Source organism: Gobio gobio (assembly GCF_949357685.1).
Source record: "Gobio gobio genome assembly, chromosome: 1".
Taxonomy (NCBI): Eukaryota; Metazoa; Chordata; class Actinopteri; order Cypriniformes; family Gobionidae; genus Gobio; species Gobio gobio.
Genome location: NC_137097.1, coordinates 77692462 through 77708314, shown reverse-complemented (window position 1 = coordinate 77708314; position 15853 = coordinate 77692462). Strand labels below are relative to the sequence as shown.

At 40.6% G+C, this 15853-nt stretch overlaps 2 protein-coding genes across 2 annotated transcripts; both read left to right on the top strand.

Annotated features, from left to right (window-relative positions):
• Positions 1-3527: 3527 nt before the first annotated feature.
• Positions 3528-14982, top strand: LOC307123131 (alpha-2-macroglobulin-P-like; the record flags this gene model as incomplete). The annotated part of the gene is made up of 30 exons (XM_079811538.1): positions 3528-3610; positions 4656-4842; positions 4909-5065; positions 5192-5244; positions 6442-6462; positions 6579-6744; positions 6831-6915; positions 7003-7117; positions 7219-7339; positions 7424-7537; positions 7754-7842; positions 7932-8159; positions 8245-8457; positions 8520-8669; positions 8888-9013; positions 10096-10189; positions 11100-11247; positions 11333-11558; positions 11639-11762; positions 12677-12798; positions 12881-12932; positions 13025-13108; positions 13199-13375; positions 13498-13573; positions 13654-13810; positions 13923-13997; positions 14068-14230; positions 14301-14485; positions 14556-14777; positions 14857-14982. The coding sequence occupies 30 exons, from the start codon at positions 3528-3530 to the stop codon at positions 14980-14982; spliced, it is 3939 nt and encodes a 1312-aa protein (XP_079667664.1).
• Positions 14983-14984: 2 nt separating this feature from the next.
• On the top strand, positions 14985-15769 carry LOC307123124 (murinoglobulin-2-like; the record flags this gene model as incomplete). The annotated part of the gene is made up of 5 exons (XM_079811530.1): positions 14985-15025; positions 15216-15297; positions 15380-15463; positions 15542-15647; positions 15729-15769. 5 exons carry the CDS (start codon positions 14985-14987, stop codon positions 15767-15769), a joined length of 354 nt encoding a protein of 117 aa, XP_079667656.1.
• Positions 15770-15853: the final 84 nt, after the last annotated feature.

The window sequence follows — 15853 nt, the reverse complement described above, 5'->3', positions numbered from 1 at the left end:
GATGGTGTCAGGAACATTGAGGGGAACTCCCCATCATATTACACAGAGCTGGTCTAGAACCAGTATAAATTGGGTTATAGCAACTGAATCTGCAAGTCATGTAGTAATTTCCAGAGCAAGAGTCAAACTAACAGATGTACCATCATGGAAGTTGCAATAATAATTCAGGCCTCTGTACATCAGACACTGAGGGACTCTGATAGGCAAGTTTGTTGCGACCTTCATCCCTGCATTCTTCCAAATGAAGACAAACATAAGATGTTTGAAATTGGAGCATTTAGTAATAGGATAAACTTCCTAGCTTGATCTGTAGTAACAGCACGACGGGGTCGAACATTCAGACACTCCTGTTCATCCTCAACTTCATATGGATAATTTGATAGTGATAGCACTGGGAGCAAGTTGAACACCTGAGAACAGGGGGGAAATAAAGCACATGGATCATTTAACCACATTAATCTAGTAAAAATAAGTTTAATTAAATGAAAGCTGTATGAGTGTATGTATGTAGGGGACTACAGATGAAAAATAGCCTTTTGGCTAATTCTGGCTTTTTTACTCATGTTTGTTCATGTGTTTTTATGAAATTGCATTGTCCCCTTACAAATAAATTAATCTAATGTGCTGTGCTGTATGAGTAAACTGAAGTGGCATGTTTAGATACACAGATTTAAAGGGATAGTTCACTCAAATTAAAATTAAGTTTCGTTATAAAAAAGTAATCCACACGGCTCCGGTTAATAAAGGCCTTCTGAAGCAAATTGATGGGTTTTTGTAAGAAATAGCTTCCGGCAGACCACCTTCCATATTCAACGTTGTCACATAATACATCTACATTAAAGGGGTGATGAATTGAGATCAACTTTCCCTTGAGCTTTTAATATATAAAAGTTATAAGTATAAGTATATATATATATATATATCATGTAATATAAGAAGATCCAAATAAATCAAATTATTAAACTAAATTAACCCTATAAACTAAATTACTGATCTAATTACTGATCTAAAGCCCATATTGTCACTGTATGATAATTGAAATTAACTGTTTTCTCCGGAATGGCTATACGGCTGAATAAAATTATGTTGCATTATTTTCCTGTTTAACACTGTGAAGCTGCTTTGAAACAATCTGCATTGTTAAAAGCGCTATATAAATAAAGTTGACCCGACCTGACCTGAGTATAAGTTACCTCTCATTCAGAAACTGGCTCGACTTACCCTGCTTTCTCGGGTTTGACATACCTCCCATTCTGAAACAGTAAACACAGAGTTTCCCTCATTTCAGGGTTAACATACTCAGAGTTTTCACTTAACCTCCTTTCTGAAACGGGGCCCTGAACGAAAAAAATATATTATTTTGGTTTGAATTATCTGATGCCATGGCAAACCGCGACTGGCTCGACTGCACATTCAAGGCTTATGTTAAATATTATTGCTATATGAGCAAACATTTCACATTTATTTTTTAGGGATTCTAAAATGTTCCAAACAGGACAAGTAAGCGGCCCTGTGTCCAAACCCATGGGCTTTGTCACATAAAGGCATATATACATTATGGAAATTTCTCGAGGTCAGATTTTTAAAAATCTTTTTGTTTAATTTCTATCAAAACTTATGTTACAAAACTTTTTTATTCAAAAATATGAATTGCTCTGCTGTTGAAGGACCCAGCCGACTTCTTTTTTTTTTTTTTACATATAATTTAACCAGCCTTTGAAAAAATCCTCTCACAAGGGACACTTGTTGCTGGCATGCACAAATATTTTTTTGCAAGTACACACAAATGAGGGAAAATTACTGCTCTCTCTTTCCAATAAATGAATGGATCATGCGTTCTGGGCAAAAATGCATCTTTCAGGTACTTCTTCACTTCTGCGGTTGCATCAGCTGTAGTACTGTGTGTCGTCTGGGTTTCACGGATACGACTATCAAACAGTTCCCATAAACTGTCCTGGGTTTCTGCTGGTGTTGTTGATGATGATGATGATGGGCCTGATGTTGACATTTGTGGCTCTGAATGAAAATTAAAACAACAATTAGTTACAAAGCATAAACTGACAGCATATATGAAGCTGCCTATCACAATACACACATCTCACTTTATTTGGTGCTTCCAAATGAAAATCCTCCCACACCACAGATGTACGGCATCTCTTACGTGGAGTCTATATATCTAACTTATGCTGTGCTATCTATCTGTCACTATCTAATTTAGCCTATATGAATGTGTCACTATATCTATCCTAACTATGTCACTGTCTATACCTGTCAGTCAATATATCTAATTTAAATCTAGCCTAAATATAACTAACCATTTGAAGCGCACTATAAATCTCACTGCTATCACAAAATCACTCTCCTCTCACAAAAACCCACGAGGTGAAGATGGATTTACTTCACTTTTAAACTGTGGGGAATTAGGTTTATACAGATGTGTGACTGTGTGGTTTGTTCCCGCCCCCTTTAATCAACGCAGTTTCGACAGGCGCCACCTGATGAAACACTTCGAAGCTTCATTTAGCCATAGTCACGTGACATGGGTGTTTCGAATCACAGTTCGGAGCAGTGTTCCGAAACATCTGCGCTTCGGGACCTCTGCAAAGCCCCAAAACGTCTGTTTCGCGTCAGCCATCCCTACACATATCCTCCAAGAATGGTTTCATGAATGAGGGATTTTGGAGATGTTAGTATTATATTTGCTATGTGCTTTTGGATCCACATTCTCTAGGTGCAGCTCTGATGTCTGTGTTAAACGTGCTGACAGGCGAATGTCCTTGGTGTGTGTGTGTCAACACCCTGGGAGAACCCCTCTGCAGGTGTTGTGCTATATGTCTTCCTAAAGTGACCTTAGGGTCATTGGATGTCAGGTCTACGTGACTTCTTAGGGACCCAGAGAAACTGTACCTCTTATGCTTTTCTTACTAAATAGAATACATTCACTTCTGTACTAGATGCCATATCAGCATGTTTTGGAAAAGTGCCTTGTTGATAGTTAGTTATATGTTCTTAACCTTGAGGAAACTGTTATTCTCTGGAGCTTTTGTGTGTGTGCGTTGCATGATCTGTGCAGGTTCAGTGTTGGAGATGGACTTTTCTGCAGACGATATCAGACCTGGAGACGTCTTTCTGTGACCTCCGAGGTCATTTGTAATCTAAATCTAGGACTGGGCGACAACGAGTCTACGCATTTTTAGTGATATATGCTCCTATCTGTTTACGTGTGGAAAGTTTCTTACATTGCATGTTGTTGGAGCCAATCAGAATCATTCCACATGACAATGACGTGGTTGGACCTTGAAAACAGTATAACTGTTCAGAAATTGTATGTACGTTAGGCGGAGGCGGGGAGACTGTTAGAGGGAGTGCGGCCTACGAACTCCTTGTGAGACTTGAAGCTGGCTTCTGCTGATGAAACTGCAAACTATTCTTCAGTAAATTTTTCTTTAATTAATCTAACTCCTGACTCTTGGTCTTCATTTTTCACTACTGGTCCTGGGTCCTAAGCTGTTACCCCAACACTCGTCATGGCTGTGAAGGAGATTTGTGTTTGGGCAGGGCTCTTTTTAGGTCTTTTCCTCTTTGTTGTTGATGGACAGAGATCAGGACCGTAAGTACTTATGGCAGATTATTATTATTATTATTATTTTTTTTCTTTGCATCAAATCTGCTTGTTTTACAGAAACTAGAAGTGTTATGTATGGCAAGCTGTTTTGACATTTCTTATCATTCACGTGATATGAAGTCTTGATATCATCAATTGAGTTTCAACTAGTAAACTTAATTCTTGATATCAGTAATTGTATTTTTGCTAGTGGAATGTCTCCATAGGCTGCCGTGTTGATATCAGCAATTTATTTTCTACTAGTAAAAATGTTCCTTTTTTTTTGTGAGTTAAGTAGTATGAGCCATTTTAGATATCTGAAATGCTATTGATATCAACAATTGAACTTCAAGTAAACTAAATCTTGATCTCTGTAATTGTATTTTCACTAGTGAAATGTCACCATAGGTTGCCATTTAAATTCGATTGTTGATATCAAGAATTGATTTCTTAATTCCAGTTTCACATCAGAAATGCGGTTCTCACTAGTGAGAATCTTAATTGTTATATCAATTACTTTGTTACTAATAAAAATATAAATTCCTGATATCAAGAATTAAATTGTCGCTAGTTGATGTAAATTTTTTATCTGTTAATGTATTTCTGACATCAATATAGTTTCAGATATCTAAAATGGCTTTCTTATAGTAACAATCACTTTCATGATATTAGAAATTAACATTTGACCTCAATAATCCACTTGTCACTAGTGAAAATATAATACTTGGTGTCATAAATTGCCATTGTTACTAGTAGTGATATCAAGAATAATCATTTTAACTAGTGAGAATTTAATTATCAAGAATTCACATTCTGGGAACAAGTCAAAACGGCACGCCGTAATTATAACATGACGCAGGTGATTCTCATTTGTGTCACGCTTTAACAGACGAATACTCCATGTCATAATACCCATTTTGCATCTCAAAGCTGGAGCGGTGCTTTACAGTGTCTGTTCTTTGTGTTCCTTGTCTTGACTATGGCAACCACTCTCTGTGAATGTACAACTACTTACACCAGTGCATGTTCTGACCTGACTATCTTTCCACAGGTTCTTCTTGGTGACATTCCCTGCAGTGATTGAGTCTGGCACTAATGCCAAATTGTGTGCAGTTCTTCTGAAACCCCAAGAGCGTCTCACAATGACCATTTCTCTGCTTGATGACAAAAACATGTCGACTCTCCTTATGCAGCAGCGATCTGCTTCTGGAGACATTTTCCGCTGCTTTAGTTTCCAGGTCTGTTATCGTGCTACATGTAAACCTTTTGTCTAGTTTGATGTCCGTTAACCCATTTCTCTACAGGCTCCTCGAGTAGATGGAGACTCTGTGCAGAAGCTGAAGGTGGAAGTTCAAGGGAGGGTCTATAGCATGACTAAAGAGTGGAAGGTCATGTTCAGACGTTACCTGCCTTTGACCTTCATCCAAACAGACAAACCCATCTACAATCCAGGACAAACGGGTGAGCTACAAATGACACTTGGATGACTATTAGGAGTATATAAAGTCTGTTGCACTTCAAGTTCATTTTCTAAGTGCCTAGTATAATGGATGTGAACGTTTATTTACTTTTTTTCTCTTTTTGCAGTGAATTTCAGAGTTGTTACTATGGATGCCAAATTTGTGCCTCTTGAGCAAATGGTGAGGTTTGAGCTCTTTTGACATGAAGCAGTCTTGCTGCAAACAAATTGAAAAATGGGGCATGTTTAGATGGGCACAAATAAATCCATCATTGTGCCTTTTTCCCCCAAAGTGGTATGTGTATTTATTAGGGCTGTTGATTTTAATGCGTTGAATTAGTTATGCCGAGAACTTTGTCAGCCCCAGACCTAGTTCATTTGACATCTCATACAGTTGATTAGGTGTTGCCCTGCTTCATGTTCACCAAATAATGCAGGTAGAATGTCCTTTAAGTTCAAGATATCAAGATATATTTGTATCATTTTTAGACACTATTGTCTGTTTGTTACCTATAAAGCCATAGCAGAATGACTGTCCGAGCAACACAGCAGTGTTTATGAAGGAAGTCTCATTTTGAATGAATCAGGTGAACCAATGATTCAATGACTCGATTCATAAAGAAATCGAACGAATGACTCAATAGCTGCGTCCGAAACCTGGAAAATGCTGCCTTCGAAGGACACATTTCAAGGAAGAAAGGCATCAAGGCACGTCTGAATCTAATGTTAGCTTCACTTCCTGTCTCCTGAGATGCCTTCATCTGATTGTGTTTTGAAGGCAACATGCATGTATTCTTCGCTGCCTTTGATATCCCACAATCCTCTGCGTTCAATTCTGTGACAGTTGAGCTAAGAAAAAAGATGGCTTCTGAAAGTTGCAAATGTATATTTCTGAATAACATCTTCCACTTCTGATGTCAACGATCTCTCTATTTTGCTGTAGATCATTAAACGGTTATACTGTCTTAAGTCTGTCCAAAATCTGTTTTGTGAAGTGCCTTCATGCACAAATGCTGCCTTACATGTCATTGTCTGATAAGGCAGCGGCCTAGGTTTCAGACGCAGCCAATGACTACTAATTTAGACATTTACTGCCAGCTACTTTTAGTTTCTTATTTAGAGTATCACTTGGGTTTTTTATCAAGTCATTTACTCGCCCTCATGGCCATTGAAGCCTAAAAGTTTGTAATAAATTCTGTTGAATCATTTTTTTTTTTCTAAAGCTACTTTTTGTAATATCAATTATTGATGTGCTCTTCTCATTTAACACAATGACTTTAAATTATCTTTTTGGAGGTTATTTCTCAGTCAAATTTGATTCAGATTAATTGTCCTAGTATGTTTGAGTCACTGTCTAATATTACGGTTTGTCTTGCAGTACAATCTTGTGGTGGTGGAGGTGAGTATTTGCTCCAGTGCAAGTCTTGTATGATTCTGATTTATTTCTGGATGTTGTCTTTTGAACTTTTTACATTTAGGTTTGCTTATTTATTTTCTGATCCATTGTTTTAATAGGACAATAAAAATAACCGGATTGGTCAGTGGACAAACGTTTCCTCAACGGGGTTGATCTTGCAGCTTTCTCACACTTTAAACCCAGAGGCTCAGATAGGGATGTACACACTAAAAGCTTTTATTGGCAACCGAGTGATCTCCCAAGTTTTTGAGGTTAAAAAATATGGTAAGTTGTAGTTTGAGTGCAAAAGTACAACAGAAGATCTGAGGCCCTAATTTAAAGCTGCTTTTAAAGAGCTTTTTCTGGTTTAGTTTTACCCAAGTTTGATGTGACCATAAACGCGCCACAGACGTACAGCGTTGGAGCTGTGGGACTGAAAGTTGAGGCTTGTGCCAAGTGGGTGACGCTTTTATTTTCTTGATGCTGTATTGTTTGTCTTGTGGTTGGTCAATTCTTTAACTCCTTCCTTACAACATTTCCCAGATACACCTATGGGCAACCTGTACCTGGTCAAGCGTTGGTGGAAGTGTGCCGTTATCCGTTTCCATATATTCTGGTTCCTGAGGTCACTCGTCTGTGCCTGGATCAAACCGTGAAGGTCTGACTGCTATACAGTGCAGGGTTTTTTTTCTGCATGTTTTTTTTTTTTTTTTCTCCTGCGTGTTGACTTCAACATGACCATCTGTTTTCTGCTACCAGATGAATACCACGGGCTGTGCCTCCTTTACTGTCAATACAGCAGTGTTTTTCAGTACAAAATTTGAGACTAATCTGCAAAATGCTTTTCTTCTAAATGTGAATGTCACTGAGGAGGGAACAGGTGAGCTATTGTTTGATCTGAACCAATGGCACATGCTTGGACGAATGTTTATTTGGTGTGCTCATGTTTGGTTTTGTTTCCCAGACTTGCTAATGTCAAAATCTTCAACTGTGTCCATTACATTTAAAGTCGGCAAAGTCATGTTTGTAGACCTCCCGGCTTATTTTGAACCTGGATCAATGATTAATGGAAAGGCAAGTAAAGGTTAATTTCTAATTACAGAAGCCTTCACGTTATATTTCCTAAACCTTCTTTCCTGACAGATCAATGCATCTCGTTTCGATGGGACCCCAATCGCGAACAAAGTGGTGTATCTCCTGAATGGCAGCTGGCCCAATAAACATGGTCTGCAGGAACAGCTCGACGGAGTCGAACTCCGCTGAATCTGCTGAATCTGAATCTGCTGAATCTGCTGAACGCTGAATCTGACCACAAACCAGAATGGACTGGCCACGTTCTTCCTCAACACTGCCGATCTTCCTAAAGCTGATCTCAATCTGGTGGTATGAGTAATTGTTTTTAGTTGCCTTTTTGTAGTCTTGTCCTAGTGAACAATTAATTCAAGAAACTGATTCCGTTCATTATTCCCCAGGCAAGTGCAACTGCTAAGGTTTTTTATGGTTCCAAATCGCCATACTTCACTACAGATACAAGAAAAGTTCAGATTCTCCAACCCGCTTCTCCTGACAGCCCATCATTTAGTGAACTGACTATAGTGAAGCTCGAGCAGCCACTCAAATGTGGCGCTGTGGTTCCAGTGACCGTGAAGTATTCTTTTGTTGGAGAGACTGGTGGTTACAGCACTGACATCATCTGTATGGTGAATGGAAACTGGTTTTGTAGTCATCTTTGCTGTTATGAATGCTGTGCTGGTCTGTTTGTCTGACATCTTTCTGTCTTTTCAGATTATGTCCAAAGGAGTGATTATCCTTCATGGATTTCAGAGAGTCAGAGCGACGGCTTCTGATACAGTCACGAGTGGCTCTGTGTCATTTCAACTATCTGTCAGTGTCACTATGGCTCCAGCAGTGCAGATTCTGGTCTATTGTGTTCTGCCCAGTGACAATGTAGTTGCAGCTAGTGTGTCGTTTGACACTGAAATGTGTTTCCGAAACAAGGTATGATGTGGAATAGCAATTTTTGCTTCAAGTGGGGAGTCTTACAGTGATTCTTGTTCCAGGTGTCTCTACAGTTTTCTCCTGCTACGGCTGTTCCTGCTGAGGGAAATGTTCTGACGGTCTCTGCTCAAGCAGGATCTCTGTGTGGCCTTAGCGCTGTAGATCAGAGTGTCCAGATCTTGGAGCCAAGAAGACGCCTGAGTGCTGAAAGGGTATGGATTTGAATCCATTGCTGACATACCAGTTGGTCTTGTTTATGTGGGCTTTTAAGTTTAATCCTCTTATCCTAAGACCCTTTGTCCATCTTAACATTTTAGTTTCGTACTTTTAACTAGTTTGGCACTTAAAGGGAAAGCCACAGGGTGGATGTCTTCAAACAACTACTCCAGGCATTTTTGACTTCTCCCCCATACCCCTGAAATGTTCTCAGGTGTTCAACTTGCTCCCAGTGCGATCACTATCAGATTATCCATATGAAGTTGAGGATGAACAGGAGTGTGTGAGAGTTCGACTCCGTCGAGCTGTTCCTGCAGACCATGTCTATGAAACCTTCAAGGTAGAAAATAATTTGTAATCATGTCAGTCAATACTCAGTGCGGTTACATGTTCTTATGCCGACAAATGTGTGGTCATGTAAATGTGTGTTTTTGGTTTTTTTTCCTTTATCAGATTTCGGGTAAGCATAAACCAATCAACCACTGCTAGATTTGACCCTTACTTTATCTTTATTTTTTTTGGCCAAGCATGTAAACAAATTAACTTGTTCTCTCTCCTTATTGAAGTGTGCATGTCTGATACTATATTGACAAGTTTTGGGACACAAAGTTTATGGGGAACCCCAACCCCTGACAGAAGTGTGAGTGGTCTGGTGTAACAGTTATGGACCCAGAAAACTGATGTGCGAAAAGACCAGGAGTCAGGATGTTCAATCAAGCCCAACCCCTGAATCAAAACCACTGCATCCCATGCTTTGCATTGCACTTGATGTAAGGCTTGGATGAGCTGCTCTGCCATGGAAACCCATTCCATGAAGCTCTACGCATTGTTTTTGAGCTAATATGAAGGCCACACCGAGTTTGAAGGTTGTGACGTCACATCAAATTCACATCAATGGCATCTACTTTGGCTAAATGAGATGAACACCTCTTGAGTAAAGAGATGGAATTTGCAAAACATTCTCTCTTCACTTACTGTTTCTCTTTCACTCACTTTGTCTGGATGCACTTAAGGATGCTTTCCTGTCACATACGCTATTGCCAAAAGTATTGGGGTAACCCTCCAAAAAAATGATTCAGGTGTTCCAATCACTTCCATGTCCACATAGTGTATGTGACAGGAAAGTGTCCTTAAGTGCATCCAGACAAAGTGAGCGTCTCTCAGTAAGGGAAGAGAATGCATTGTGAACTCTGCCTAAATGAGATGAGAACACATCATATCTTGGGTAAAGAAGGATTCAAAGTAGATGCTGTTGATGTGAAGGATGTAACCTGATTTATTAACACTGTCTTGTAAACTGCTTTCGGGTTATTGGACTGCATGTAAACTGGACAACAGGTTATTTTAGTAACCTGAACTGATGTGCATTTAAACATGCTCCATTTCGAATGTGACTTGTATTTTGATTTGTTACTCTGACAGAGAGTGGGGTTGAAGATCGCAACAAATCTGCCTGTCCGAGAACCTCAATGCCTGATGTACAGAAACCTGAATTACTATCGCAACTTCCGTAATGGTATGTCTGTTCTTGATCTATAAATTGCCATATGACTTGGTTGGTTTTTTCATCCTAATTTTAGTTGGGAGCTACTTTTTAGCTTGTCAATACCACCGCTGGTGCGGATATCTAAATCAGAGAAAATCATTGGTGCGGGTGGCTTTATATTTAACCGCAGATTTGGGTGATGTTAGGGCTGATCTGAACATCTCTACTATGCTCCTATCAACTGAACTCACAATGGGTCTTATTCACTAAGCATGCATGTGCACAAATTTGTGTGTCCAAGCGATTTTAAGAACGACTCAATCCACTGAAGATTTAAAAAAAAAAAATCTAAATTTATGACAATATAGGAACAACTGAAAAGCGTAAAAAATAACTTGGTCTGTGTGGCTTTATAATCGTGAAGTTACAGAAGTTCATCCTAACATGACTACAATTACATTGAAGTATATTGCATTAATTGTATTATATAATGAAATTGTATTTAATTTAATCTTAAATGCATTTGATCATAAACAGTTAAAGAGTAAGAGGCTGCATTATAGCTTCAGCTGCAATCCAGGCACGTGCATCTGCAAACAGTGGCAAGAGTGACGAAAGGCTGTAAGGAAAGTACATTCGGAAAGCCCTGATGTGGAGATGGTTTGGGTGCATTTTATGCAAATGACTAACTTTGTGCACGCAGCCGTTCATTTTTGAATACTCCAAATTCACCAACATCAGAACGAAGTTAACAAATTCCTGTACAAAATTTGGGAATCAGGCAGATTTTTCGTGAGCAGTTCTGTGCGTACAAATACAAACTCCCTGCAATTAGTGAAATGAGACCCAATGTGCAAACCTGACTTGTATAAAATGGATAAGTGGACAAACATCAATTGGTTGTTGCAATCTTGGTATTAAGGGCTTGTCTCCATTTCAGTGGTTTTTGGTCGACCTCTAGCCATTGCGAAACAAGAGAGGGTTCCTGCTCCAGTAGCAGTAAGTGCTGGAGGTGACTCTTCCTCTTTTGACGTGACTGTCAGGACTTACTTTCCAGAAACGTGGATCTGGCAACTTGTTCAAGTGGGGTTAGTAACCTCTTGTTCCATCTAAAGCTATTTGCCCAGTTTTTACTTCTGTTCCCCACATTTCTATTTTTCTGCTGTCCTTCAGAGCCACTGGATCCACACAAGTTCCCCTCACTGTTCCTGACACCATCACCACATGGGAGACTGAGGCGTTCTGCCTGTCCTCCAAAGGTTTCGGTCTGGCTCCTCCTGCTCTGCTGACGGTCTTCCAGCCCTTCTTCCTGGAGCTCTCCCTGCCCTACTCCATCGTCCGTGGGGAGTCATTTGATCTGAAGGTCACTGTCTTCAGCTATCTGCCCAACTGCATCATGGTCTGTCTTGGTTTATTTCTTTTAATGAATCTGCATAGAGGTCATGTGTCTTTGCTCAATGTGCCTTTTTTCATCGGCAGGTTAAAGTGACTCCAGCTTTATCCACAAACTTCACTCTTATACCATATACTGATCCGTATTCTGCCTGTCTCTGTGACAATGGGAGAAAGACCTTCAAATGGATTCTCTCCGCTTCTGTTCTCGGTTAGTTTTGGACTTGTCCCTCTGTCGTGGCCTAATGGTTAGAGTCAGACTGGTAACCGAAGGTTGCAGGTTCCATTTTCAATACCGACAGTAAACAACTGGGGTGCCCTTGAGCAACCCCAAATTGCTTCCTGGGCACCAGAAAAATGTCTGCCCATGGTTTGCAGTGTTCACTACTCTTAACCCTCTAGGCGCCACGGTCAAGTTTACTCGACAAGATGCGGCACTAAATAAAACCTCCACTAGATGTCAGACATGTCATACTTCATCCCCGACTCAAAAAAAGTCATGCGTCTATACAGAATTTTCAAGCAAGAGTGCATTGAATCAGTGCGAACAAATGTAACGCTAGTGTGTGAGCCATTTTATCAGAGCAATATTGTCAATGTCAGTGAGTATTTGCATTAGATTCTTTTCTAATGGCATCAATAAAGCTTACCCGCAATGAAGTGTTGGGTCTTCTATTTGTGGACCCTGATTCTGAAGGAGAATATCTGCCATGATTCTGAAAGTGAAAGAATGGCCCTACACCAAGCACAAACGGTGAAGTGCTGCATTTATCATTTAAACATGTGACTTTTCATGAATTCTTTAATCCAAGGTGACCACCACCATATGATGTCATATGCAAATTTGATGGGAAAATGTAATCCCTACATAAACTTTGGGTCATCCTTAATATTTTTCTAATTTACAGAAAGTCTCTTTTATCACTTAAGATATAGCCTTTTCAAATTAAGATGTCAAAATTGAACGTTTTAGGAAAACCTCTGGCGTCTAAAGGGTTAATGTGTGCACTAACTTTGAATATGTCCTCTGCATTTAACCAATCTGAGGTTACCATACTTGACCTTCACATACACTCCAAAATTTAAAGTGACATGGTGTGGCTCACTTCCTGTCTGTCACTGCAGGAGCTGTCAATGTAACTGTCAGTGCTTCAGCTGAGGCATCCCAGACTCTATGTGGCACTCAGGCCGTGACCGTGCCGACGAGAGGACGCATTGACGTTGTCACTCGAAGTCTTCTTGTCCTGGTAAGTGTTAACCAGCCTTCTGCAGTTTGATCATGGAGCTCAGTCTGCTTTACTGATGTGGTGTTTTATTGCCTTTTTAAAGCCTGAAGGAGTTGAAAGGACAACCACCCAGAGTTGGTTACTGTGTCCAAAGGGTTTGTTTTCACTCAATGATTCCCAAACATGTTCTCCTTGTATAGACAAACATTAGCCTAGTGCTTAATACTGATCCATTGTTTGTCTGCAGGAAGTGTTCTTTTTGAAGATGTGACTCTGACGTTTCCAACAAATGTGGTTCAGGGATCTGCCAGATGCTCAGTTTCAGTCCTCGGTAAAGCATCTCACTGAGTAGAAAGGGATGCATGATGTTTGGCAGAATAACTTTGTTTCAAATGTGGGTTTTATGCTTGTCCTCTTTTAGGGGACATAATGGGTCGTGCGCTGAAGAATCTAGATAGGTTGTTACAGATGCCGTATGGCTGTGGAGAACAGAATATGATCACTCTTGCTCCCAATATCTACATCCTGCTGTACCTGCAAGCCACGGGGCAACTCACCACAGCCATTCGAGAGACCGCCACAGGCTACCTTAAAAGCGGTATGGATGTGCAGATTGAGTGTTTGGGAATAAATCTAAAGGACTTCCAGTCCTGTGCTTCCCATTTGAAGTGGTTAAGACTCTAATACCCCCCTACAATATGTGGTTTTTGACTTGAACAGGATACCAAGGACAACTGAACTACAGGCACAATGACGGCTCATACAGCACTTTTGGCTATGATGCATCCAATACATGGTGAGTTTCACACTGTCTTGTGTAACCTTTGTCACCAGTGTTTTTAAATTGCTGTTTTTAACAACATCCTCCATGGCCAGGTTAACTGCCTTTGTCATGAGGTCTTTTGGTTTAGCAACGCACTTTGTCTTCATTGATCCAACTGTCCTCAAGAGTGCAAAGGACTGGCTAATAAGCCAGCAGGGTTCAAATGGCTGTTTTATGCAACAAGGAACTTTGTACCACAATGACATGAAGGTACATGTTATCAAATGGACCTTAACCCATAGTGAAGATATAGATAACCCATAGATAACTTATGAAGGTTTATTTTGATTTATTGTTTTATAATCCATATGGTGTGTTTTAGGGTGGAGTTGGTGACAACATCACAATGACCGCCTACATTGTTGCAGCACTGCGTGAACTAGGCGTCCCCAACACAGTAAACCTTTTGAGTAGTTGTATGAGCTCCTGCTGTTCTGGCTGTTGTCTGATATCTGCTTTGCTTTCAGGATCCCGTCATTACCAACGCTCTGTCATGCTTGAGGCCTTTCATTGGGAACCTGGGAAACACTTACGCCATGGCTCTGCTGGCCTACACCTTCAGTCTAGCTGGAGACACCACCACTCGATCACAGCTTTTAACTGCCTTGAACAACCTTGCCATTTCTGATGGTAAGTGGGATTTTTTTTTTTTTTTCTCTCAGGTTCTATGGCATCCACTCTCACGCAATCATCTCTGCAGGCAATAAGCTCCATTGGTCTCAGACGACATCTGGTGATACACTGTCAGTGGAGATCAGCGCCTACATGCTACTAGTGGTTCTCACTGAACGGCCTCTTACGACGGCTACTCTAAGCTATGCTGACCGTATTGTCAACTGGCTGGTGACCCAGCAGAATCCCTATGGAGGCTTCTCCTCCACCCAGGTGCTTCTGACTACCAAACATGAGCACAATCATTCATGAGTGGAATTTTTAATCTGGTGCTTGTTTTCAGGACACAGTGGTGGCTCTTCATGCCCTGTCTGTGTATGCTGCTCAAGTCTTCAGCTTGGACGGCTCCAGCACTGTTACTGTACAGTCCTCAGTGGTAGGAGGAGACTATTATAGCTTCACTGTGAATCGGGACAATAGCCTGCTGTATCAGGAGAAGCCACTGACGAACATTCCTGGCAAATATAGTGTTAAAGCATCAGGATCCACTTGTGTGTCTGTGCAGGTCTGTATCTCCGCCCCCTCGGTTTCTGTTGAGCAGATCCAAATCTAACTCCTTCATTTGCTCTGCACTCATACTGTAGGTTGCATGTTTCTACAACATCCCGACACCTGTTAAAGTCACCAGGACACTGAGTGTCGAAGCGACGGTGACTGGTGACTGCAGACCGCTTGGAGCCAATCTCATGTTGAACTTCACAGTGAAGTAAGAATGGCTTTGTTTCCTGAAGCCAGCTACCCTGTTGAGAACCTGTATGCTGGTTAGGTATGTTTTGAAGCATGACTTCAAACCATACCTAACCAGCATATGCTGTTGTTTTTGGTTTTCCCCCAACAGGGTAATATATGCGAGTCTTGCAAAAGGAAGCTATGTCCTAGATCCTGTTGACTAAACCTTTTTTTTTTTTTTTTTTTTTTTTTTTCTCCCATCACACGTATTCAGATACAATGGTATAAAAGCAAGCACTAACATGGTTATCGTGGACCTTAAACTCCTGTCAGGCTTCAAGGCAGATACGTCACTGGTTAGGACTAAATCCTAAAAACACTAAGATGCTTAACTCCTTCAGACGTAATTGTGTCTAAACATTGGTCTCTTCCCCTCAGCTTGGATCTCCACCCCAATCGTTTGCCCCACTAGTGGTGCGAGTTGATTCTAAAGAGGATCGTGTCCTAGTGTATCTGAAGGAGGTGAGACTGTACTCTGGGTATATTCACTAGCTGCCTTAAGTACTGTATGTGCTGCTGTTCATCTTTTCTGTCTCGCAGGTTCCCAAAGGTGTCCCCATAAGTTACACACTCCAGTTGAAACAGGTTCTTGCAGTGAAAAATCTCAAGCCAGCAATCATCAACATTTATGACTACTATCAGACAAGTATGCTTTCATCCCTAATCATGCTATGCTCTGGCTGAGTTCACTGAACTTGATCCAGCACCCTTCCTGTTCCCCTTTCAGGTGATGCGTTTGAGACCACCTACACGTCACCCTGTCCATGATTTGATTCAGTACTGGCTGAAAGACACGCAACTTAAATAAAACTGCTTCTATACAATCAGTCCTTTTTGTTGCCTCCTTTTGTG